At 42.7% G+C, this 26,859-nt stretch overlaps 1 protein-coding gene across 2 annotated transcripts; it reads right to left on the bottom strand.

The window, feature by feature from the left end:
- Positions 1 to 13,261: 13,261 nt before the first annotated feature.
- RAP2B (RAP2B, member of RAS oncogene family) lies at positions 13,262 to 24,582 on the bottom strand. 2 transcript variants are annotated; one of them, XM_061371527.1, is made up of 3 exons: positions 22,283 to 24,582; positions 20,004 to 21,191; positions 13,262 to 17,756 (listed from the first exon to the last, which is right to left on the bottom strand). In XM_061371527.1, exon 1 carries the CDS (start codon positions 24,347 to 24,349, stop codon positions 23,798 to 23,800), a length of 552 nt encoding a protein of 183 aa, XP_061227511.1. In that variant the 5' UTR covers positions 24,350 to 24,582; the 3' UTR covers positions 13,262 to 17,756; positions 20,004 to 21,191; positions 22,283 to 23,797. The 2 variants fall into 2 exon arrangements, with proteins under 2 accessions (XP_061227511.1, XP_061227512.1); XM_061371528.1 differs by having other exon boundaries at positions 21,042 to 21,191.
- Between the last annotated feature and the right edge of the window lie 2,277 nt (positions 24,583 to 26,859).

The following is a 26,859-nucleotide window of genomic DNA, read 5'->3' as shown; positions in this document are numbered from 1 at the left end:
AGGATTCTTCTTCATAATTAGTGTTGCATTTTTTAAACTAGAAAAACCACCCCAGGGGCTGTTTCCCGTGTGCTTGGTAAGCAATTGCGTTTGGGTATTTCCTATTGACAGGCCCAGTTCACACAGGACTGACTTGTTAGGGACCTTTATTCACAGCCACCTTCCTTCATAACCTGCTAAGCAGAGGAGCATTTACATAAAAGTGTCTAGAAAGTGTTTGTTCTCTCTGCCAGAAATAAAAAGAATAAAACAAAACCAACCAAAAAAAAACACACCAAACCCACAACAAAAAAAAAACAAACCCATCCCCAAAACCAGACAAACAAACAAAAAAACCCCAAAATCACAAACAAACAAACAAAAAGAAACCCAACAATCAAACACCAAGGAAAAAACCCACAACACCCTAAACAGACCCCCATACAAAAACCCCTCTGGCTGCATTGTATGGCAGAGTACACAGTTTTAGGCCATGAGACTGAATTGAATTTTTAGGCCATGAGACTGAATTGAATCATTAAATACAGCTTGACGCTCTTTTAACCCAGCAGGGCTGTTGGCAGCAAAGGAAATATGAGGCATGGCAAATTGGCAGGGTTTTCATTCCCACTCTTTAAAATTTCTCTTTGCTTTACAATGGTATCATTTAGGAACTATTTTTATTCAAATCCCTGATGAGATTGATTCAGGTCTATAAAGACCAATTGGAAATTCTTTAGCTCAGCAGGAGTATTACAGGCAAAAGTAAACAAGCTACAAGGATATATTTTTCTTGGCTATTTACTCCGCTGCTATTAGTATTTACAGGCAGACTGAAAAGTCACATCTTTTTCCTATAACAGCTTTTCCAGGCTGATTTGCTACACAATCCAAAAAGTAAATCTCTCAGAGCTGCCACATTTAGGTGTAGTCAACAATCCCAACATCTGACAGACACTGACAAAGACCCAATCAGTAAGAACAACAGCAATGCTGCTTGAGCAGTGAGAGAGGAAGGTAAGAAAGGCAAGCCAGCTTTTTTTCGCCATTTAGCCCTGTCCAGCCTTACTAGTAGCTGAAATAGCATGAAACATACCAGCACCACATCAGTAAATTGTGAGGAGTGATGCTTTGCTCCCAGCTTGCTCTCATCCTTGCTCTGGAACATGCAGCCAATGCTGTGACACCCTTCTGGAGGTGGAAAGTTGGGGGAGGATGGAGACACGAGACATAGCTGTCTCTCCTGGTGCCATCAGACACCTGCCCCTGGCCAGGAGCAGTGGCTAGCACACAATGCCAGGCAGCTTGCCACTGGGACATGCAGCAGCAATAGGACGTAACAACGCAACATTGCTTCGTTTTCTGATGTTGACAGCCTCTTAGGAACTGCCTAACTGTCATCAACCACTTAAGATTAATTTGCATTAGAGGCAGCATATACTGTAACTTCTTCTGGAACTGACTAGGAGTACGACTCACAGCACAATCAGTGATCCCGCTCAGCAGAATGTCTTTTCTGCACCATTACTGTTTGCAGGCAGAGCTGGTGGCCATGGCACTGATCCTTGCAGAGCAGAGGCATGAAGAACCTTCAGTGATGCTTCACAAATTATTTTAATGGGAAATTATTTCCACAGCCAGTAGTACAAAACTGTGGGAAACATCCACAGAAGCTACTATGTTAGGAAGCCTAATGCCTTCCAGTAACAGAAATCTAGAGTACAAAAGATAATTTCTCTATTCCTACCTAAGACAGGAGTCATCCATCGGCAGATGAACAACTCAGAGGATCTCAGGAATTATTCTTAGTTCTACCAAAACCAGAGTCTGCTCACGTTATCTTTTTTGTTAGAGGAAATAACAGTATTTTACTTCAATTCCACATCCTTGAGTTTCTCATGTCATTTTAGCCTCACGGCAGTTGTCAAACATACTGGTATCTACACAGATAGAAGTGGCATAGGTCTCCCCTTTCTATTCTGAAGTTTCCTCTCTATCCTACACCTGCTTCAGCCCCAGTAGGAAGGCATCCCACCACCAAGTACTTGGTCATTGCATCTGGAAGGATACAACAGGTATTGCAGTTGTAGGGACTCCTTTTAAGAGCAGAGCTCTTGCCCATTTGTCAGACGTAATGTGGCTCTGGGCAGCTGCATCACAAAGAATCTGGTGAAACTCTAACACAGCAAAGTCCACCATATGATAGTCCTCATGCTTAAGTTTTACAAAAGTTAAGTGTGACTACCTCCAAGAAAGTAGAGCTAATGCCATTTGAAAGTGCCAAATTCTATCACAAGCTCATGTTCAGAGAATTACAGACAGTTGCTATCTACCTGTATTTTTAAAAGGGAAACTCTATCATGGCTAAAAGCTTGTGAAATAGGGAAGCATAGGGGTAAAATTGGAAACTGACAGTGACATACATTCCAGGAAAAGAGAATACTTTGCAGCAGATGCTTTATCCAGAGACGCAACCAAGTGGGAGGGCCCAGCACTAAAACTATGCTCTGCTTCCAAGTTGATGCTACTCTGCCAAAATACAGAAGATGGTCTAACTCTCCTCTCCAGAAAACAAACACTTTCCTGTTGCAGACAAGTTACCTGCAACAGCAGCTGGAGCATAGGGAACTACAAATCAACGACAGACAACAAAGTAAGGTCACCTCTTCCTTCACTCCGCATAGGTGCCAATGGACAAGAAGGTATTGGGTGTCAGAGAAATCCTTCTGCATTTCTTAGTGTCACATTTGGTGATGTACATTCTGGTTCTCCTGCAGAAAGTGTAAATCACAAGTGTAAAAACTAGTATGAGCACAAAAGGACTCAAAGACTATAATACAGAATCCCTGACAAAAGTTGCTACTTTAAAATCAAAAGCTCATCATCAGCTATTTCTGCACATGCAGCTTGCATTTCTACTATGTCTCATATATTCTGAAGTAAGAGAGTATTGTCTTATACAATTCAACTTTAGTAATCTCCCAGTCTGATTAAAAGCATTGAAACCAGTTTTATACTGCCCTCTGAAATACATTAGCATCTGTATCTACTCAGTTTAGAAAGGCTGGGATTTACATATTGAATCCTAAACCCAAATCTAAAATTTTAGGCTTTAAGTCAAATAAAAATAAAAAACCCAAAGGATAATGGCAAAAATATTTATCTTGCAACATTTTGATCACTTACGATTTGGAACACATGTGAAACAAATTAATGGGAGTGTCCTGTTTTGGAACAGATTACTGTGGTGATGCACCCTTTCGCAGCATTCCCAGAAACCACCATCACTGCCTCATCCTTCCTATAAGCAAACTTTACAGAACTGCAGCTATAGCACATTATTTATATAGTAAACTTAAGCAAAACCTGAACCCAACTTCAACAGTATTGCTGCAGAAACCAGGCCTGTCTCTTGAGAGTCAGACATCAGCTGCAAACCAGTATATGTCTGCTTACATACTGGATACATTCAGATTAGCACAGAATATGGCCTTCCAGCCTTAAGTTGAGGGTATTTTAAGAAACAAAAATGGAACACCAGGAGACAAGTAGCAAGGAAAACTTCTAGAAATACGACACTAATGGTAAAAATCCAAATGCAAAATGCAGTGAGACAAAAAATACTAAACTGGTCTTTATGAACTGGTTAGTAACCTTGATTGCCTAGCATCACCTGGCAGGAGGTGCAGGTAAATCAGATTTCTGCTGCATAGCACTCTCAATAGAGAGAGCATGTATATATCTAATTACACATACAAAGCAGCAATTTCTGATTGGTCCTAGATTGATATGAAGCTCCTAGATGACTGCCAAGTCACCAGAACACAGTATATATTTTATGGGTGCCATCTGAACGAAGAACCTGCAAACATTCATAACATGCAAATCTTATTCATACACCCACTATATGTCTTCCATAAAATAAAACCCCTTTCTGTTTTCTATCAAAGGAAGACTGTCACCAGCAGAAATAGTAAATCATATTCCTGCCTCATGCTGAGGAAAATTACTAGGTTACTTACAGAGCCACAGAGCAGGCCACCATTACACCAACACAAGTTAGTTCCAAAGTAAAATCATGGTTGATTAAAAGAATACTATATTGCAGCATTTCACCTGAAATCAAGAAAAACATGGGTTTGTTAAGAAGCATTAACCACAATCATGATTTTTATTTTATTCTGATTTGATAGAGGAACAAGTGATACATGTATATACATTTCTAAAAAGCAACTGCAAAGAAAGGAAAAAAAACTATTCTTACCTCACTGTGGAAATTAGTTTTACTGGGAAAATAAGATCCAAGTACTCACACAACCATTTCTGAATGACAGCATCTGACAGGTGACTTCAAACGTAAAGTCTGGATTGTCAGATCCAGACAATTGGTTGGAGCAATCCCAGACACAGTTACAGGCTGGGCAAAGAAGAGATTCAGAGCAGCCCTGCGGAGAAGGACTTGGGGGTGCTGATTGATGAGAAAATGAACATGAGCCAGCAGTGTGTGCTCGCAGCCCAGAAAGCCAAACGTATCCTGGGCTGCATCAAAAGGAGTGTGACCAGCAGGTCGAAGGAGGTGATCCTGCCCCTCTACTCTGCTCTCATGAGACCTCACTTGGAGTATTGTGTGCAGTTCTGGTGTCCTCAACATAAAAAGGACATGGAACTGTTGGAACAAGTCCAGAGGAGGGCCACGAGAATGATCAGAGGACTGCAGCACCTCCCATATGAACATAGGCTGAGAAAGTTGGGGCTGTTCAGCCTGGAGAAGAGAAGGCTGCGTGGAGACCTCATAGCAGCCTTCCAGTATCTGAAGGGGGGCTATAGGGATGCTGGGGAGGGACTCTTCATTAGGGACTGTAGTGACAGGACAAGGGGTAATGGGTTAAAACTTAAACAGAGGAAGTTTAGATTGGACATAAGGAAGAAATTCTTTCCTGTTAGGGTGGTGAGGCACTGGAATAGGTTGCCCAGGGAGGCTGTGAATGCTCCATCCCTGGCAGTGTTCAAGACCAGGTTGGACAAAGCCTTGGGTGAGATGGTTTAGTGTAAGGTACCCCTGCCCATGGCAGGGGGGTTGGAACTAGATGATCTTAAGGTCCTTTCCAACCCTAACTGTTCTATGATTCTATGATTCGATTTGGTGAACAAGGAGTTAAAACCAGCATCTTATACAAAACAGAAAAAAAATAATAAATACTTTACCATTATTGAATTTATGGGAAAGGAATCAGATGTCCTAAAATGATCACAACATTGTGTTGTGATCATTGAGCTCTTCTCTAGTGGTGGTTAAAAGCAAAAAAAAAATAGCATAAAAAATTCAAACTACAGGGAAGGAGAAATGGTTCCAATCTAAGGTTGCTCAGCCAGTAAAAAAATGGTGCATTAGATCAAAACAAGGATTATTTTGATTTTTTTTCTAGCACCATCAAATTTAATTTTAATGAATTTAAAAAGATGTCTTACATCAAAATATTTTTAGCACTTCCTAAATGAAACTTGGTTTGGAAAATATGAAACAAAATGCTTTCAATCATTTCCCCTGTGTCCTCTCCCACCCCATGCAAACTGCTCAGTATATTCAGCTCAGACTGTGGAACAGTTCTGGTCCTTTTTCACACCCCTGCGTCCAAAAGAGAAGTTACAAGAATAACCTTTCTTATACCAGATCTCCTGTGGTTACACTAAAACCTAGCCCATTACATCCAGTATTTGCAAAGTGTGCTCCAGTTATTCCCACACACGAACTGCTCCCATCAGATGCATCAATTTATGGTTCTGGATGAAACGTGAACCCTAGAGTCAAACTAGTACTCCTCCTTTCACATCATACGGTCATTGTACATGAGACTAAAGTGGCCACCATCATTTTAAATACTCTGAGAAGAGTACTTCATTGAGTATTTTTACAGTTTTTACAGTTGAACATGAATGGCAATATTATGGAAAGAAAAGTAAGTTATTATGCTCTCTGAAATACCCATAATATGTTATAATTGGATTCTCTCACCTCCACACACCCTCTCTTACCTGGCACACTGGCCTCACTCAGTAGTTACCCATTTACACAAGCAATCACCATTTTCTGGTAAACTAATATTTCCATTCTCCACAGTTTTCAAGAGATTATAGTTAGCTCCAAGCAGTTTGGCATCTTTATAAATAGGGGAAAATCATCAAAACGAGGAGTCCTGATTACAACAAGCAGGTACTGTCCTGGGTTTAGCAGTAGCAGTCAATTTTTCTTCTTCTTAGTAGCTGGTGCAGCGCTGTGTTTTGACTTTCAGCCGGGGAACAGCGCTGGTAACACCAATGTTTTTAGTTGCTGCTCAGTAATGTTTATCTGACCAAGGACTTTGTGAGCCTCATGCTCTGCCAGGGAGGAGGGGAAGCTGGGAGGAAGCAGAGACAGGACACCTGACCCAAACTGACCAAAGAGGTAGTCCATACCACAGCACGTCATGCCCAGGGAGGTAACTGGGAGTTACCCAGAAGGGCACGGGTTCTTCTGGGTTGGGCTCATTTTTGGCTGGTGGTACCGTATTCTCTTCCCTTGTTATTTCCCTTATCATCATTATTATTGGTGGTAGCAGCAGTGGTTTGTGTTATACCTTAGTTACTAAACTGTTCTTAATTCAACCTGTGGGAGTTACATTCTTTTGATTCTCCTCCCCATCCCTCTGGGAGTGGGGAAGGCGGGGGGGTGGAGGGGGGGGAAGGGAGAGGAAAGAAAGAGGGAAGAAGGGGGGGGAGTGAGTGAATGAGCTGTCTGGCTGGGTTTAAACCACGACAGGTACCCAGAAGGCAAAGAACTAGGAAAGACTGGGACTGCAAAGAACTAAGAAAGAATGGCACTGCAGAAGCTTGCTGCCTGCCTTGGGAGAGGTCCACGGCTTCAGCAGCTCTGCACTGAGGTCAGTACCTTGAACACCAGTATGCCTAAAAGCTCAGGGAAATTTTTGTGAACCTAAAACTGACTTTAATCCATAGGGGAGGTGAGATCCTGAGCTTGTGTAAATGCAATATCCCAGGCCATACTGCAGTTCAGCCCAGGAACCCAGCAGAACTGCAGTCTCTCCTGGTCTTCTAAGTTTGGTTGCTAGTTTTGTGTGCATGTGATTAAAAACTGCTGGACAGACTCCTTAATAATGAGGACTGCCTCATGCCTTCTGGCATTTCTGTACTCTAGGCCAAACCCCCTTCTCCTCCTCTTGTACCTTTCTGTTGTTTCCCTTATAGAAACAGCACTTTATTGACATCAGCCACCTCCTGCCTGGAACAGTCATGCTCACATCTCAAATTTAACACAACTCCTGCTGCTGTGGGAAGCACAGAGCATCCCAGGCCAGCTGCAGTTAAAAAAAAAATTATCAGTGTTAATTTGCAGGCCAGCTGCAATTGCAAATACTTTGATTATTTATCCATTCTATGTAAGTGCAAATCAGCCTTCCCTTGCTTTTCCAGTTTTTTAAGAAAATCAACCCCTTTTCCAGTATTCCCAAGAACTATTCATTGCTTTAACTATTACTGACACAGCATTAAAAGGTACTGTTCAGCAACAAAATCACCTGCAATTCTATGCAGCCTATTTATGAATCAGCTAAACTACCAAATTAGCCACTCCCACCATCCAGGAGATGAGCTGGTAGATCCAGGAGAGATCCAGGTGCAAGGAAAGATTCTGCTGCCCAGGAGGTCTGAACAGACCTGAGAAAGATCAAACCACTTCCATGGCTTGAATGAGGTCTACAACAAAAAGCCTTGCCCTGGGCAGATAGCAGGGACAGCAGCAACCTCTTAGAAAACTGGTACAACCCAAGAAAAAACGATTACTAAGGAGAGAGCCTGAGTTTGACACAGAAAAGGAGTATGGGCAGCTTAAAATATAGATTAATACTGGTAAAAATAAAGAAAAAAGGCAACACTTTCACCAATCCTCTCTCAATCCCTTATTTGCATTTTCTGATGCCAGCTCACTGATACAACATGGAAACGGTTTGACCAAGTGATGGATCTGCAGGTTTCTATGGTGATCAGCACATAAATTGCCTGCCCAGCCATGTGTGAAAGAAACCATCCGTGTCAAAAACTGCAAATCCTATGCAGAGAGAAAACTGTTCTCTGAATCAGGGTAGCAGAGGATTGTACTGCACAACAGAAAGACTGGATGGAGATTTCTGTGCTATTAGTATAGAAGTGCGGGACAGTGCAGTTAGGTGTTAACTCAGAAAAGAACAAAAATCCCTACACAAAATAAAACTAATTATTATTAAATAATTACACTAAAAAACCAAAACCCCCAAAACACAAAAAACGCACCAAAAAACCCCAACCCAGCCCACCACAGAAAATATTTCTAAATATTTAAAATATTAATTTATACAGTTGAAAACCCTGTAAATAGATAAAAATTGGCTGATTACACATGGCTGCTAGGTATGTTACTCCCCCTGATGCACCAGAGATGGAGAGCTTGGAGGTAAACACTTGGGATAGCGGCTGGGCTCCAGCTAGGGTTTCGGAGGCAGTTAGGCACTAGAAGATGTGACAGGAGATTAGACTTCTTTGTTACATACTTTTCTTGAAAGAGGTGCCTTGAAAATGTTTGCCATCTACCCTAACACAGACACAAGGAGCAGAGAGGGTGCTGACACTTTCTGCTGTTTAAGGGTGGAGGATTTTTCACATGCCTTAGGGAACCTTCACGTAGAGTAGAAAGGAAATGGCAAATGAGTATCTTGTACTACAAAATTTGTTAGGCAAATTTTTTAAGGCCTTAAAAATTCTGATGAAGTGAGATTGTTGTCATCATTACTGTTAAGGAAATTAAACAGGATAGAACCAGTTAGGAGATTTGAAGCCAATAAAAGGTGCTCTGGAGACATGGTGAAATTCCTGTACTGAAGCTCGTAGAGTACACAGGCCCGCGATTGCCCCAGTCTTTAATCAAACAAATCACTAGAAGCTGGAGTAGGGTAGAAAGGGCTGGTTTAGGCTGGTATCTTCATTTCCTGGCCTTAATCTCAGACAAGTATGCTTGACAAAACTAAACTATGGTCAAATACAAGTGGTCAAAGTAAACACCAAGAATAAACCATAACCAGGAATTTCTTTCAAGTTTGAGGGAGTCCCTTGTCTGGTTTCCCAATCACCAGCAGCTCAACTCTATTTCCATAAAAAAATCAAATTATGATCTTATTTGTTGCACTCAAAGTCAATATCCAAATACTGCACAGAAAGCTTTCACCATCTATCCAGAAACCCACAAAACTGATTTCACAAGTAGATGAAAGAAGATTCCATGTGTTATTTTCCTGTTGAAAAAGCTGGTTTCTTTCCAGTTCAGAAATCAAAATTCCCTGTGATCCAGTCCCCGATCTCCAGCAGAGAGAGGTGGGCAGCCCTAAAGCAGCAAACACAGCAGCTCCAGGCAGCAGCAGCACAAGTCACGCATGCCACCAAACCCGCATACTAACAGGTCAGCACAGGAAAGGCAGAAGCAGGTAAGGCTAAATTTCTCAAGGGAATGTCTTGATTTTGATCAGTCATGGAAGGAAACCACTTTCAAGTAAGTAAGCATATACAGTATAGTTAATACTTTTTCAGATTAATAAATATATCTATTTAATAATATATTGGTAAATCAGTGGAGCAAACCCCATACTATTTCTTCTTATATGGCATGAAATAAATACTGTATCTGAAATTTCCAAGTGAAATTCCAGACACTTCCTGAGCACAAAATATCTTCCTCTCCATTCTGTGGAAACTAAGTGTAAACAAAAAAAATAGATCTGAAGTTTCGTACCACCCTGGTATTGATTTAACAACTTCTATTCCCCTTTTCTAATTTCCCCTGCTCTCCCCATGACCTGTTCCACTGTCTTTTTCCCAAGCAGGGAGCTACATGCCTTCTCCAGCACAGAAGGGGTAGCTGGCACCAGCACAGGTAAAAGGTCATGTCCGTCAAGATCAAATATGGAAAGAATAAATTATCATTTTTATTACACACATGCCGAAATCAGAAAAACAGCTCCATGCATATAAGTATCAATGAACACCCATGGAGACATCAGTTATTGTGAAGAGCTGTTTTAAGAAATTAAGGCTAAGAGTTGGTTTTCTTCTCCTTAAATCAATTATGACTTATTTGTGTTAATGAAATGTCTAAGCATGTAATAGTTGATCTCCAATCACAAGTATCAGCTACACTTGTGATAATAGTGCAAATGGCATAAAAAGGAATTAAATTCATGTACATGGTAACTAGCTGTATAATATACAAGAAGGCTGTTGACATCATGTTTACTGTCCTTGTGAACAATGGCATGGAATCTTGTCTTTGTAAGTTAGCTTCTTACAGATCTTTATGATGATGAAAATAAAAAAATGTATCTCCAATCCTGACTGCCACACACTTCAGGCAGTAGCACTGATTCCATTTAGGCTAGTCACAAAAGGAAAACATAGGCAATAAAAATGAGCCCTGGCAACAAGAAAAACCTTCTTAATCCATATAGACTAAGGCCCTCGCTGGCACTTTTCAGCTGAAAAAACATCAAGTATATTGCTCTTGAAACTCTTCCCCTGTGCCCAGGACTACTATTTGCTGATAGCCATGGCTGACGTGGGAGGTGACAGGCTAATGGCAGGAGTTAATGCACTTAGTCCCCTTCAGGAATCAAACCTGGAATTTGTCAGTCCAAATACAACGTGAAGCAGACAGTGATCTAAAAAAAAAAGTATGTTTATTCTCAGATTTTCCACAAACAGTCTTTGAAATGTTTGAAATGCCAGCCAGTTTTGTTTTACCCTGTTACGGAGAAACATAAATGCCAACTCCTAAAACATTAGGAAATTAGTATGGCTGAGAAAAAGGCTATAATGCACACAATGATTTTCTCTTCCAAAGTCAATTACTCTAACTCCCAAGCCTGAATTACGCAGCTGCAAACCTTCAGAAAACAGCTGCTCCATAAGGCCCTTTCGCAGGCTCACTGCCTCTGCCATGTGCACATGCTGGGGTCCCGGCCCAGAGCCAATGGCTGCTCTGCAGACCCAGAACCTGGGGTGGCCTGGCTTTCTGAGGTTACTTGGCCACCCCAGGCCACATGATGCCCATGTCCTCCCACAAGTACATCAGTAGTTTTATATTTTTATATGCATATATATATATGTATATTTATATATAAAGCGTCACATGATCCCAGTGTGTAGATAGGAGGAAAGTGAGAGTAGGGCTCCATCAGGCACTTCCTGCAACACCAGCTTGCTGAGGAGCATGGATTTGTTGTCCATGAAATGTCACACCAAGTGCCATTAACTACCAAGATCTCCTGACACCATCACTTTATAACAGTTCTACAAACAGCACCACTGTGTGAAAGCATGTACACCTCCCACTAAGAGATGGGGCCTGATGAACATACAGATCCAGAAGATGCCATGAACACATGGCCAAAAATATCACTTTCTGAGAAACCTGCTTGCAAAATGAACCCTAAGGATGGAGACACAGCATTACTTCTGTTACCTCAGACTTGTCTACAAACATGAAGATGCATGCATTCAAGATGCCTAATCAATACAGTAGAAATCAGTAGCCCATAAACAAGAAATCCATCAACTTATTCAGCATTATGTTCCAAATAATTCAATAGATAATTCAACAGATAAAGGGATGTCAGTAGCATGGTGACTACTTTTAACCAGAACAAACCATTTTACTTTAAAAACTCTTAAACTCTGAACATTCATCAGCATTATTTGCTTAGAGACTGCAGGTCCAGTTACTATTGCTCAGAGCTTGAAGACTGTATGTCCCACACCATGCTTAGAATGAGGGCATTTCAATTCACCAGGTAGATTATTTTTCAGATTAAGGCAGAGCTTCTGTCACATGGTGCCAGTTCTACGCCCAGTGAAATTAGCAGTGTCTGGAATAAACCATGATTGGAAATTTAAATTATTTGTAACCTTTGTGTAAACCTCTTGAGCTAGTCATTTCATGCTGCAGTGTTCATTGCATTTTCCATTATGCCAAGGAATAAGATGACGCTCTGCCCTCAGGTGCTGGAGGCATCAGGCAGTGCAGAATAATCACTTCTGCAGCTACCCATCTTCATGGGGGCATGCAGTGGGGAACTGAGGGGGGCTGCAGTTGAACAGAACATTCACACCACTCCAAATTCAGACACAGTATCATGTGCTTCCTACTTAGCACCCCAAATATGAGTTTAACTACTACTTTTTTTTTTTTCTTTTTTTTCCTGTTGGAGTAGAATGGGAGGAAGCAGAAGTATGTGTGTGTAAAAGGGAAGAGACGAGGAAGCTGAGAACAGTGAAGAATGTCGAGATCTGCAAACATTTTTCTTCCGCAGCTATGAAGGGGGCAGGCAAAACCATCCACCAAAGAAAAGACAAACAAGCACAGCTTCTGTAGCAACTCCAGGCAAACAGAGAAATGGGCTTCTGGTGCTGTGAACAGGGGAGGCTCCATCACTCTTTGTTCTTCAGCCTCACAACTTTCTGCTGGACGGACACAAGCTGAACTGATGCCTGTGGGAAGCTCACCATGCAGAACACCTGCTGGAGAGACCAGAATCCCACAAGATGGTCACCTTCCCAAGGAAAGGCTCTAATCACCACATGACAGGTTTTCTGGAGGGGGACAACCCGACACCTGCCGACAAAGCTGTTCTGTTCCGTATGGTATCATTATAGCCCTGAAAAGCACCAGTAGCAGGCAGAAGCACCACCCCATCAGTCAAGAGTTTATTTCAGCCTCATAAGACAAGTCTTGCCAGGAACCAACCATCAGCGAAACATAAACTTCCTATCACTGCAACCTTATGGGCAGCAAAACAGGAGACTAGCATACTGTCGTCCAGAGAGTTTGCATAAATCAAAATCTCATTATGCTACATTTTGAATGTTAGATTTTCCACAAGATGGTGAAGCACAGATATATAACCTGTTTTGCATTGGTAATTAAAATAAATTATCATAATCTTCCCTGAGTCCTGCAATCACTGGTGTTTAGACTGAACCTTTTCTGAGGGTTTAAAAAAATATTTCTTATTCCCTATGGATAGTTATTAGACTTTAATACCTACCCTTGAAAGAAAACTGGAGCCACAACTGAGAATGGATCCTGTTACCTGCTGCAACACTATAATGCATGAGTAAAACATTCCTTTTTTCTACACTCCACTGAATCAACCCTTTCTGTTAATTTGACAAGCACTGTGATTGATCATCACAAAACCCCTTTTTTAAGTAAGTGTATTTAATCTTTCCGAAAGATTGATTTGAAATTGACCCAGTTTCAAGTGAATAAAAATTGTAAGTTTAAAATTGGTTCAATTTCGAGCTTCCTCAAATCATGTGTTCTACATCTAACCTTTGGGTTTGAGAGAGAAATATTTCCATTTTCCTTCAGAGAGTGGAGGGTGGGGCCACCCAAAAGACTAATACTTCTCTTTTCTAAGCTTGTACAGTACAGTACTTACACCAAAGCAATGCAGAAGTCTTGCTTCCTGAAGTACAGAACTGCATTTTTTATTGTATTTTAGAATATGTATGTTTTCATGTATGTGGAGCATACACCCCTGCAGTGACCCACAGACTCCAAGGCTCACAAAGGTCAGTTTCTGGACACAGGGAAGACAAGGGCAGGAGGGAAAGGCAAGCTCAGGGCACCTTTGTTCTCCCTCCAGTTCTGACATAGTTCAAGGGCTTATGTAGCTCTTGGCATCTGCTGTAAAATAAAAAAAATAAGTGATGGCTTCATCTAACTTATGCTCTTTTGATACAGCACCGAGCAGCTGCAGAGAAGAGTGCTTTGGATGCAACCTTAGTACTTGCTTAGAGGGATCATGAACATTTACCACAACTGCTTCAGCTGCAAAGCTGCCCATCCCATGGGGCACCATAAGGCGTTGCAGTATGCCTGATTCAGGGCACACAAAAGGATCAAGGCAACAGACATCCCTGCTCTGTCAAGTGCCTGGTGAACTACTGTGGAGTAATCACCCAGTAGACGGGAATCATTTACCAGCAGGCACAAAGCAGATAACCCCTCCACGTGACCAAGACATGTTCTGACCAGCCCTACGAGCATCCGAAACAGGAGAGTCTGACTGGGTCCTAGAAAACTACGTAGCCATATGGAAAGAGCATTGCAGGGGACTGCTTTTTGCACAGGAGAGCACGCACAAGGCAGGACTCATCTCTGAAAAGAACAGAAGGTGCCTCTCTTTCTAGTTTTCTACCTTAACTATGCCTTTTTTTTTTCCATCTGAAAAATCCAACTAAAGGTGCAGGGGAAGGCTTTTTGTTGTTGTTTTTCTTTCATCGTTGTTGTTTTTTAAATGAAATCATAACTTTTAAAAAGGACAAAGATCACACTATAGGTGCATGTGAAATATTTAAAATGCAGACTAGGGTTAAATTGTGCTCTCATTTGCTTAAATAAGGCTCTGATTTCAATAGGGTTACAAAAGAACAAGCAATTCAGCATACATACATTTACAGAATCAGAAAACAAGTTGACTTCAGGTTCATATCAGCGGAAGTCATTATACAAATGCAGCTTCGGTTATAAAGCTATATTAAAAAAATCTATTGCAAGCAACTAGGATACCAAACACATTTGTTTAGCGTTTGTTTACATCCTGGAATAATACAGTTTATGTCTTTGTGTTAGTATGCACAAACACACTTGCCAAATGAACTCCAGTTACCCATCAATTAATTTCTGTTAACTACTCTAAGCACTGGAAAACCCTGAGTGATGATGGAGAATGTCAGTGTCTCACAAACACCTGAAACAAGCTGCAACAATGCACATTGAGCAATTCCAATCTATCATAAAGTCCATAAAGAATCCAAGAATACCTATCCTTGAACTTCTCAGTGGTTCAGTTGACAGGTTTGGTTTTCATCTCCTTAGCACAAGAAATACAGAGGAAAGACACAAGGTAGAAGTTTTATTCAGAGACAGCACTGACCACAAACAATTCAGACAAGTTTGACAGGTTGCTATCCCTATAGCTGGTAAAAGGCTGCACACATTTAAAAACCACAGTGATTTTCTGGTTTAGCAATGCTGAAAATTAATTTGTGCCAGGTCAAAAATGCTTGAAAATAATCAAGAAAACTCTTTTTAGGTGCTCATAGTTGGCTAAATAAATACCTAAGTTTCTACACTACTGGTCTGATACTCGGTGAGTGTAAGCACTCAATTTCTCATTTTTTGTGCTAAGAGTAGAAAAATGTGGCTGTTTCCCAAATTGAGGATACCATGTACAACTTTGTATATATGCATAGATATTTATGTTCATAAATCTGTAAGTTTCACTCTCACTACAGAGGTCGAAGTATAGTAATGCTGTAAGTATCTGTGAACACTCCAATTCACTTCCACGCTGACCTAGTTCTTTGGTAATAAGCTTTTTCAAGCTGTTTCTCTGCTAAGTCCAGGCCTTGGAAATACCTTAGACATAGTGTTCTCCTTAAACTTCTTCTTATTGCAAAAATATGTGAGTGCATGCCATGTATTTTTGGAATCCAGGCAGCTTGTGCTATACAGCAATTCAAATGTGAATCTCCTCTCTATTTTTTCCATTAATTAAAGGCAAAAAATTAAAGATTCATCATCAAAAGAGAAACCAAATCCCACACTAAAGCAAACACAACATTTGAAACAAGAAACCCAGCAGAAAATAGCCAACCTGGAACACGGCAGGGTATTCCAAAAAGAAGAGAAATCAAGATCTCTTAATTGCTCAATTACTTTGTTAGCGTGCTTTCATGTTAACTTTGTTAATCATCGACTGAACTTGGCAGCAAACTCACTATACTAAATTGAGGTATGTAATATTATAGTAGTTCATTCAAGGAATGAAGTTATCACTAATCTCATTCTTAAATACATAAGGCTCCCAACTACATTGAGTCACGTTGTAACCATATCATTATAAATTTCCACATAGTTTAAAAGAGATTTTTGGCAATTAGTGGTGTAGGGAATCTATCAAACTCAATATAAACACAGAACATCTAAATCATCCTTGGTGGATAACACACACATTGCACAAGCTTTCTTTGCACTTTCAAATCTGCTTAGCACCATAAAGGGGACAAAAAAAAAAACCCAAACCTAAATCCACAACATATATGCACAAAACAATGTTCTTTGTACCTGAAACAAAAAAAATTCAACCCATCTTCTCCTGAACTCCTCCTGCCCTCAGCAAGACATCCTGCTTCCTACCCTTCCATGCAAATCACATCTGCTGCTTAGAAAATCTAGGAACGTGTGTCCTACTTCCAGTCTCACCCCATAACCCCAAACATAGTGCTCCACTGCAGATTCCTGCCCTACCTAACCAGTATTTTGCCAGCCCTATGCTGCTACTTCTTAATCCCTTATATTAGTCTCATAAAAATGCAGAAGAGGTACATCGTTTAATACACCGTCATGGACAGGTATGTACAATAACACCCCAAACTTACAGTTGTTACACATGCGGAAAATACTGAACATGCATTTAGTTTCTGATCACTCACAAGAAGCTGAAGAAGCAGGTTTTGTTGCTGTATTAGGGGTACTGTGCAAGGGGAAGAAACTAAGGTCCAGTAGACGAACTTAAACGGAAGTGACATTACATATTTTTTAAGAAACACAAAAAGATTCACTGTTTCGACCTCTAAAATGTATCTGTTTTATGGATCTACAGAAAGTATTTTAAAGATATCTGCAGAATACTTACCTTTCAAACTACCTTTCTGGACAAGCAAGAGTGGGCACAATGCATGTGTATAGCTCTTTCTCAACATGCCAAACTGTCATCTGCTGAGGGTGCTGTATGTTAGCCACAGGAGCATGCTGTAAGGTCAACTGAGAGAGCCAGCCTTCCATCCCAGGGGTCTGATAAGCAATCACTTCATTATCATTGCATCATCAGAACTCCTCCCCCCCCCCCCCCCCCCCCGTAGTCTACAAGAGGAAGAATGCCAGAGCTCCAAGTGAGCAACAAAGTCATGAAGCCAGCCCAATCATGCCCTCATGGCAGCAGAAGGGTCACACAGGTTTTTCTTCTCACTACAGGCAGAATATGCAACGGCACAGCTAGTTACACAGCAGTGAAGAGAAGAGACAATCATCTCCCATCTAAATGCTATTACTTTGAGCAACAAGAAGTCATCTGTAAACTCAGAAAATCACGTTAAGCATTCTTGTTTTCATCATAATTTTTGAAAGCAGAATCCTGGATCTTTTGATTCTTTACCTTCAGTAAGTAAACAGACCTTCACTTAATGCCTACCATGTCTATCAATCCCTACAACATGGAGATACTTACAGTACTAAGCTAATATAAATATGAAATTATATTTAAACACATCCTCTATCTAGTGATAACTATCACAACAATAAATCATTCTTAGAATATTTAAACAAACCAAGGTTGGTGAAAATTTACAAAGATAATTCTCTAAAACCATTCAAGTACCATACTTCCAACTCTAAAGGGCTTCTAAGTATCTTTTCTGATTTAAGCATAAGGCTTGGTTAAACCAAGACTTCTGCTAGTCACTTAGTATTCAAAAGCTTGCTTTCAGTATGTAGGTTTGTCTTAAGAGGGAAAAAAATCCACATATTTGTAACTGATGGCATTCTTTCTTGCGTCCCCAGCCCCTCTCACGATCTTCTTCCTTTACTTGATGCTGCAATTTGAGCCAAATGCTCATGCAAAATCAGTTCATTTGCACTGAAATGAACATTTCCACAAAATATAGAGTTGGAGAAACTGAGGTATAGAAAGCTTTTGCTGGAAACCAGGAACAGGGCACAGCTTTGATATAGGGCCAAGCTGAACATTCTTGCTACAACTCCGCAAATCAGAAACTTCTTGCTCCCTCATTTTAATTTCTAACTCTGTCACAGATGCAGTAAACTACTTACAGGCAGCAAGATGGTAAGGAACTTAAATGATCTCTCCCATCACGAAAGCATAATGCTTCCCCATGTCAGGACTGCTGACACCATAGCTGGAAGGAACCCTACCAGTTTTGCAATCCCTTTGCAAGACAGAGAAATGATAAACTCAAGTTAATTCAACAGCAAATCATCTTATTCTTGCATCTGCCCTCAACCCTCAGCACAAATGCTATCACAAGGGTATCAATCATCATGCTTCTCAGGAACGCTTTAAGTAGATCACTTCTAACAGCTAAAACAAAACCTCTTTGCAAGTACTCACATCAGGCTCTACCCCTGAACATCTTGCCTACTAGTGACAGAGCAAATGCAAATATTCAATTGTAGCTCAATGCTTATTGCCTTACCTGCAATTCTACCTCTAGCAAAGTAATTGAATTTGTAAGTATTAATCCTAATTGTTCGAACTTGGATAACAGTAGTAACACTGCAGAAACAAAGCATTATATGAATACATGCATAAATGAGAAACTAGTAGGGGAATACTGATACCAATGCTAACCTGTACCTTTTTTCAATACCTAATTCAGGGAACTAATACCTAGAGAAGGGGGTGGGGTGGGAAGGAAAAAAAAAAAGAAGGAAGCAAAAAACCCCAAACAAATTCCAATTAGATTAATTTTTCATCCAGAAGTTCCCTTACAACCATCTTCAAAAACAACTTCAAACATCCCATTTCATCTTCGCACCATAATACAGCAGGGCAACAAGACTATATCAAAAGGAAAAAAAATGGTAATGTCATTCTGAGCAGTCTGGTTGCTGCAGCATGTCTTCTGCAATCATGATCAGTCAGTCAAGCAGAGGAGCAACACCTGGGATCTGTCTGTTACCTGGACATCAGAGCTATTAACTATGCACTTTTCATAACATTACCTTAAAGAACTTTGCAGAAGTTTAAATCATTAAAGTTACGTGTCAGACACCCTTTTGCTAAAAATATCTCTGCTGAAGATTATCAAAACAAAGCTATGTATTCTTGATGAAACCTCCTCTTTGCTCAAATGCCCAAAAGACCCAGAGACTTGCAAAATAAAATAACATCATTACAGAGCAGCTGTTTCCAATACTTTAAGACTTATTTGAACAATCTACAAAATCTGGTAAACTGACTTCTAATTTGCAGTGCTCTATATAGGATCTAAAAGCTTGTTAGATGTTGCAGATGAAATATTTACATCTAGTATTTCTTTTGTGCACAATATGTCATCTACTGAATCACTGTGCTCTAGCACCAACAGTAGTAAAGCAGCAAGTGATGTGTATTAGAGCAGTCATACCCTTTGAAAAAAATTAAAATAGGGAAATTTTGATGGCTGTTCTTAAGCTTTCTGCATGTAAATCTGTCTGCTCTAGCCCTTTATCGGTGAAACAGTTTAGGTTTCATTGGGCGTTTTCTTCAGCGTGATACTGACTACACACAGAATTGAGATCACTGAGGTTGAGATCATCTGTGGTGTAGGCAAGAATTTCAGTTCCAACCCCAGTGAAGTCAAAATAGACGCACATACAGAGAGTAATTCTTATTTGGGAAATACAGTGAGATTCTTGGTTACAGACGAAAAAATCCTTAGTCTACTCAAATTAAAAAACAAACCAACAAAAGGAAATTAAACCCAACACACCCAGCAACATACCACATTTCTCAACACTGTAACTCAGTTGAATATCTTCAAGTTTAAATTAAGTATCTGCTATGCATACATTTATCAAAGATGGTCAGCCCCAATAAAATGTTTTAGAAGTTGAGCAGATGATAGATTCCTACAAAAATGAGGTTCTAGAATAGTGCTATGAGCATGACAGGAAGGAGAATCTTTTTGACATATTTTGCATGAGGCTATAAACTATGAAGATGATTTAGAACTATTTCACCTTTGAACAGAGCTCATACGCATACTTGCTTCTACAGCAAATCTCAAATCTCACCATAACGTGAATGGGCACTCCTAACAGTAGTTCCTAAAGATACAGAGGGTCCACAAAGAAGAGCATCTAGGTTGCCTGCTATACAAACCTGGAGAGCAAGACAGCTTCTAACAAGAGAGTTTGAACCATTTTCCATTTACAGTCATTGGAGTTGCCCATTGATTTGAATGGGAGAAGAACACACATGCCACTGCTTTTTGTAGAAAATTCTTAAAGAACATGGAAGTTTCTGCATTTTGTCACTCCTGAGGGAATTTGGTACAACACCTGTGCGCAATGAGTATCCAAATGAAGAAGTTATAAAGAGCCAGCTGCCCTTTATTTAAAATGCCCCAAAAACTTGCTGTACATTCTTTTGAGAGAAGCAGAACCATCAGGAATCCCACAGCCACATAATTCAACATCTCCAGAACCATAAACATCAATAAAGCCTGAGCATCATGTTGAGAAGAACCACATTTGTATTGAAAATGAGGTCAAGAATACTGCACAGTTACAATCACAGGGACTAGGATTTCAAAGACACACTTTCTTGCAATAGAACAAGCTTGGATTTTAAAAAATACAATCATTATGTACAGCAAAAAATGCGGCCGTAAGACCAGCCTTAAACTAAGGCCTTGTTTATACATTCTCTGCACTGTCAGGAAGTATTTTGCCTGGGAATGTATTTTTTCTTACAAATCAATTAAATATTTGCAATTCTCACTTTGAAAAGAGCTATATACCACCTTTGTATTGGCACGGATATAACATATTCCCACAGGGAAAAGGAATAAAAGAGTACCTTCATATTGATACAACATTTTCCTCAAGTGTAGAAGCTAATATAGCTTTCATTATTCGGTCAAGTTAAAGCAGTATTACTTTTTTTCTACTTTATAGACAAGGCCTATGTTTAACAAGCACCAAAACACTTCAGAGTATTTGGAAGATCAGACTACTGAGCTTTACTTTTTGTACTGTCCTCACCAAGTCATAGAGAACATTGAACACCTAAATACATTCAAAACTCTGATTAGACCCATGCCATGGTTTCTTAAATGCTTCACTGTTTAATGAACACAACTTTTTGGCAAGAAATAGAATGTATCTACAGAAAAGCCTAGCATAACCTGGTATTTACTAGGCTGGCTTCAGCTGCTCTGCTAGGCTGAGAAAAACTGGACTTTATGTGCTGCTGTGTGCCACAAATACCCATTTCTGCATTATTCTTCAGTCACAACACAGGCAGTAGAGAAAGAGGAGACACTAGGAAACATGAAGAATCTGTTGTCTGGAGGGGAGAACAGAATAAATACCTGTTTTTTATTAAGCAGAACAAGTTGCTTTCCATACACTGATCTAGACCAAGGCCTGTTGGGTTCTAAAAACTCTGTAATCCCACTGAATTTAAGGCAAATTTGAAGCACAGCAATAGCTGAAATGTAAATTTATGGCTTTTTTTTTTAATTTACTTCAGATATGAAGCTTTTAAAACTACAGACATGGTGGCAGTCAAGCTTTCTAGTTTTCAATGTAGTATTTGTGTTAAAAGAAACCCCTACTAATAATAAGCATTACCCCCCTGCATTCTAAAATGGAAGTCTTCAAGGAGCTGGCTTCTAATTAATTTTTAAAGATTTCTGGAAAATAAGCTGCAAAGTGGTTTTCAGTTTTCACTTAAAAAGGGCAGCTGGTGCAATTTGTCTATTATACAAAGGCCCAAACAGAAGTTGAGGGACTGTCTCCTCCAAATCTCTATTTTTAACTTTGATTGTATCAGTGACTGATACAACCTGGCTAATTGTATCAGAACAGGTCCTGGCTGTTTTGAGGAATACATGTGAGCTCAGAAGAGACCTCCATGGGATTTCAATACATAAAATAATACTAAACACTGTTCTTCCAGTGCTGAAGCAAAAAGTTTTCCTATTTAAAGTAGAAATTATCAGATTCACAGCAAGAATCATGGCAGTTAGTTTTCAGTTGGCTGATTAAAAACCCCTCACAAAACCCCTTTACACATCATTGCTCAACTTCTGGTTTAATGTTGTAAGATAATTTCAAGTCTTCTTGGGATAGGGGGTTAAAAAAATAAAGAAAAAAGACAGACTTGCAGGTTTTGTGCACTAATATTTAAAGAAGGGGCTGAAAGGAAGATAATGGACTTGAACTCCTTAGATCTTCCAAATTACAGAAGGTGCAGGTCTCCTTCCACCTCTGCAAACCAGGAAAGATATATGGGTCTGATGCATAATTTTAAAGACATTAGAAGCTTAAATTTTATAACTAATCAACCTTTAGAATTTTACCCCAATAAATACTGCTCCCAGTAAGGAATAAGAGCCTAATCTGACAAGGCCTTCAGCATTAAAGCCACACTACCTTCCTAAAGCTGCCTACTGAATACAGCTTTCCATTCATATGCTGCCATCACATAGGGTCAGGACACAAACACAAATGAAAAACTGTAATATTATGTAAAATAGCAATCTTGTGGTCTTTTGTGGTCTTTTCTTTTTAAACACCGTCCTTAGCTAATTGAGCCCCCCTCCCTTTCACTTCTATTAAGATATAAACCAGGATTAACAGGCTATGTGAAAGTTAGTGTTTCATGTAATACATAAAAGCGCACAAATTTGTTTTCTAAAAAACAGCATCTGTATTAAAATTCTTAAAATGGATAGACATCTCTTGAATGCATGTCTTGAATTAAAATGACAGTTGTTAGAATTTTCTTGGTACATCACAATGATAAGATTTCCTTCTTTGCTGGCTGGAGGTACATTCCACAACAAAACCAAAGGGGGGGGGGGGGAAGGAAAACAAAAAAAAGCCCTCCTCCCCCCAAAAAAAACCAAAAGGCTAAATTCTTGTAAATTTGAAGTAAATGAAGCCCGAACTTGCAAGACATGGAAATAACAGTTAAAAGGCTCAGATGGAAATAAGAAATAAATTCCACTGACAATAGGCCCTTTTGTCCTGGTTTGTTCGGTATGATTACTGCAAGGAAACTGTTAAGTAGTTTTTGAAGTAGCAGATAATGGGATTCTGTGGAGCTTTCACAGGTTGGCACCGGCTGGAACAGCTGAGTTTTGAAGGCACTCTACAGACACAGGGCTGCTGTTGGCCCTGCATCACATATAGGAAGTCTTTGCACTTTAGAGAGCTAGTCATCAAAATCAGTTATTGCCAACCTAAAAAGAAAAACCCTTGGAAGAAAAAACACAAAAAACACCGCTCCCACCCACCAAAAGAAAAATTAAAATGAAAACGAAATCACACACACACGCACACCTAAAAAATTGTGCAGAGTTGTAACATTTTCACAGCTGATTTTAAAAAACAAAACAAAACCCAGGGAAAACCCAACACGCTACCACTCTCCTGCAAACTCCCATCCGATACAGCAGGTAAACAGAATAGGAAGGTATCCCACGGCTCGTCGCAGGCGCTCCCCAGCACCCCGCGCCGGGCTGCAGCAGGGTGCGAGTTCGTCCCGGGTCAGACGTGCAACGTCCCGGGCCAGGCGCCCCGGCACAATCCCCGACTTTGCAACTTTGCATAGCGATCCTCGCACCGGCGGGGCAGGGAAAGGGGGATCCGCACTGGTCCCGCTCCCCACGCGGGCCGGGGCAGCTCCTCGCCGGCGTCGACCTCCCGGTGTCACAGCGCGGGGCAGCACGCCGCGGAGACACCGACGGGAGATATGCCACGACCAGGACTGGACGAAATGTACATGCCGAAAAAAGCCACATTTCCAACACGATTTTTTTTCGGGTTTTTTTGTTTATGTTTTGAGTGCCTTCGGTGTCGGCGGCCGCCGAGGGCAGCGCGCCCGCCCGCGGGGCCGCTCCCGCTGCCGCTCCGCTCCCGCCGAGCCCCGGCCCGCCGCCGCCCTCAGAGGATGGCGCAGGAGGAGCAGCACTGCTCGTCCCCGTTGGGCTGCGAGGCGTAGTTCATCTGCCTGACGATCTCCGCGAAGAGCTCGTCCACCGAGGCTTTGTTTTTGGCCGAGGTTTCCATGAAGGGGCAGCTCCACTCCTCGGCCAGGGCTTTGCCCTCCCCGAACGAGACCTCCCGCTCGCCCTCCAGGTCCACCTTGTTGCCCACCAGGATCATGGGCACCCTCTCGTACCTCTTCACTCGGATGATTTGGTCCCGCATGGGCTTGATGTCCTGGAAGCTTTGCTGGTTCACCAGACTGTATACCAGGATGAAGCCCTGCCCGTTCTTGATGTAGAGGTCCCGCATGGAGGCGAACTGCTCAGTGCCCGCCGTGTCCAGGATCTCCAGCACTGACGGCGAGGAGTCCACCTCGATCTCCTTGCGGTAGAAGTCCTCAATGGTGGGGTCATACTTCTCGATGAAGGAACCCGTCACGAACTGGACGGTAAGGGCGGACTTGCCCACGCCGCCCGAGCCCAGCACCACCACCTTGTACTCCCGCATGGCTCCCGGCGCGCCGCCTCCCTCGTCTCCCGCTCGGGGCTGCCACTTCCCTCCCGCCCTCACGGCGGGCGGAGAAAGGGAAGGAGGGAGGGAGGGAATGAAGAAGAGAGGGAGGGGCGCGACCGCCCCGCCGGGCGCTCACTGACGCCGTGCAGGGCCCGCCGGGGCGGGGAAAGAGCCGCCGCTCCTCACGGAGCAGCTTCGGGCCAGCCCCGTCGCTGGGCAGCGCCGCGCCCCGGCGGGGGTGCTGGGCCCAGCGCGGCTGCTGCGGCGCCTGCGCAGGGGGAGCAGCTGCCGCCACCGCCGCTAAGGGGAGGGGGGGCAGTGCGCCGGCGCTACCAGCGCCGGCCCTACGGCGGGACGGTGCTGCCGCGGCCCATAGCGCCCCGCCCTGCTCCGGCCCGGCCCGGCCCGGCCCGGCCCATTGGCTCTGGCCCGCCGTCGTCCGCCCCTATTGGCTTCCCGGCTGCGGGGATCCGCGCGCGCAGTGCCCCGCCCTGCTCGTCAGGCCCCGTCGCCGCCCGGGCGAAGCGGGGTGCGTTCGCGGTGCAGCGTGTGCCGTCTGCGACTCGCCGGCTCTTAGGGCGCGGAGCTGCGTTCCCTTAGGAGCCGCTCGGAGCCACGCTGGCCCTGGCCAGCTAGGGGAGAAGAGCGGCGGGACCGGCAGCCCCAGGTCCTCTGCCCCCTTATCGGCGGGGGGCACGGCCCGATTATCTACTCTCTCTGCGGGTTTTCCTGCCCTATCGGCCCTCGCCAGGGGGCGAGGCGCTTTTCGCAGCCGGCGCCAGAGCAGCTGCCGACGCCTCCTGCTCCTCGGGGCTGTCGCCTCGGGAGCCTGGCGCACCCCGGCCCCCGCGGAGGCAGCATGAGAGGAGCTGCGGCGGGGGGGGGGGACCAGGTTCCAGTAACGGAGGGGCTGTCGACAGCGCCCGCTCACCCCGTGCGGGAGGGCCTGGCCGGTGTCGGGGCTCTGGAGCTGGCCCTTCGGCTCCCCAGCCACTCCTTCTGCCCTGCTGAAGGTGCCCACTCCCTACTAGGGGAAACCGTTCACGGTGGCTCAGCCCTGGAGCTCCTAGGGAGAGGCGGACGGAGCTGACCGGCCTGTTGTCTCCTGGCCTCCCTACTCAGGAGGGACAGCGCTGAGCTCTGGTTGGCGGTGGCCTCTGGGAAGCCCCTTCCAGGTTTTGACATTCTCTACATCCACCTGAAGTCGAGACCAGGTGGTCTTTCAAGCTGAAATGTGGGAATTGCCAGATGTTGATGCAGTTTGGGCTATGTAGCTCTCGAGCTACTGTTTAGCCTGGCAGCGTTGAGTCACGTGGACTGGCTCCGTGCCACTATTTGTAGAAGTCATTCGTTGGACTTCCTATCAATCAGACATTCCTTTCAAGAAAATATCATTAGCTATTTTGGCACCCTCTAGTCTTCGGGTTTATCTCTTGTTCAGTTCTTTAATACTCTCAGTATTTAAGGAAGTAGTTGTGGCATGTATGCCTTTTCTAACACACCTTGTTTAGAAACCTAATTGAAACACTACTTGGGAAACGGCAGTGGTAGACAAAGGGGGTTGCAGTAAGTTTTGTAAGCAACATTCTGTTACTCCTGAACAGTTTTTGCAGAGGCCAAGTACTACTGAAATTTGTGCCAGAATTCAAGGTGAGGATTTGCTCTGCTGGATCTGGATGCACTGCATCCCCGTGGTCACCTGGTGAGTACTGCATTTCCACTGACCCTCTGTTGAGCACCGTACCTCTGGTGATCCTGTCCCCAGGAGATTAACTAAAATCCTCTCCTACTGTTTGTGTAAGGCTTTGCAAGTGAAGCCACTCCTGAGGAATACTCAAGTTGTGTTCAAGCAGCCCTGCTATGAAGTGGGCAACAGTTTAAACAACTTCCTTAAACATATCGCATATCTGAAGCATGTCTCTCTCTGTGTTCGGTTTGTAGGTGTAGTTATGCCCTGTACCTGTTGCAAGTCCCCATTGGGATGCTGGTCTGTCAGGCCTCCACCTGATTTCTCCTAAGGTGCAGTCTTCTCTCTCACCTGCCAAATTTGTCAGCTGCAGGCTGATCCTGACTTAGTTCAAGGTGCTAAACAGATCAATCTGGAATGTTGATCAGATACTGCAGCTCACACTGAATCTTGAGGGCTGGGATTTGGCCATATCTCTGTTCTAGACTCTGTTTGCTAGCCCCATTACCCTTCACTTGTGACAAACCTCTAGGCCATCTTTTTTCCAGGGCAGTACTACAGTCCTTCATTCTTCAAAAAGTGAAAAAATTTTCTATGGGTACCTACGACCTCCAGTTCTGTCAATAAGTTGCCTCTCACTGACTGCTCAGCTCCTGCACAGACATGCATAGATGCTGGGTTTGGAAACAAAGTAACAGCTCACTAGGAGGCTTCTGGGCCCTTTCCCCACCTTTTCCTCTTTCTTAGCCCTCTGCCCCTCTGATTCCCTCCTCTAGAAGTATTTGGGGGCAGAGCTAGCACATCACCCCCTGACAGT

This window comes from Neopsephotus bourkii, unplaced genomic scaffold (genome assembly GCF_033783945.1).
Source record: "Neopsephotus bourkii isolate Nb327-2 ecotype Australia unplaced genomic scaffold, CSIRO-AGI_Nbou_v1 NB_1574, whole genome shotgun sequence".
Taxonomy (NCBI): Eukaryota; Metazoa; Chordata; class Aves; order Psittaciformes; family Psittacidae; genus Neopsephotus; species Neopsephotus bourkii.
The sequence above is the reverse complement of the archived record's forward strand: the minus strand, read 5'-3'. Positions and strand labels throughout refer to the sequence as shown.

What these genes read in the sequence shown, in the direction of transcription:
- RAP2B (XM_061371527.1), bottom strand. Translation starts at nt 24,349, where the DNA reads ATGCGGGAGTACAAGGTGGTGGTGCTGGGCTCGGGCGGCGTGGGCAAG.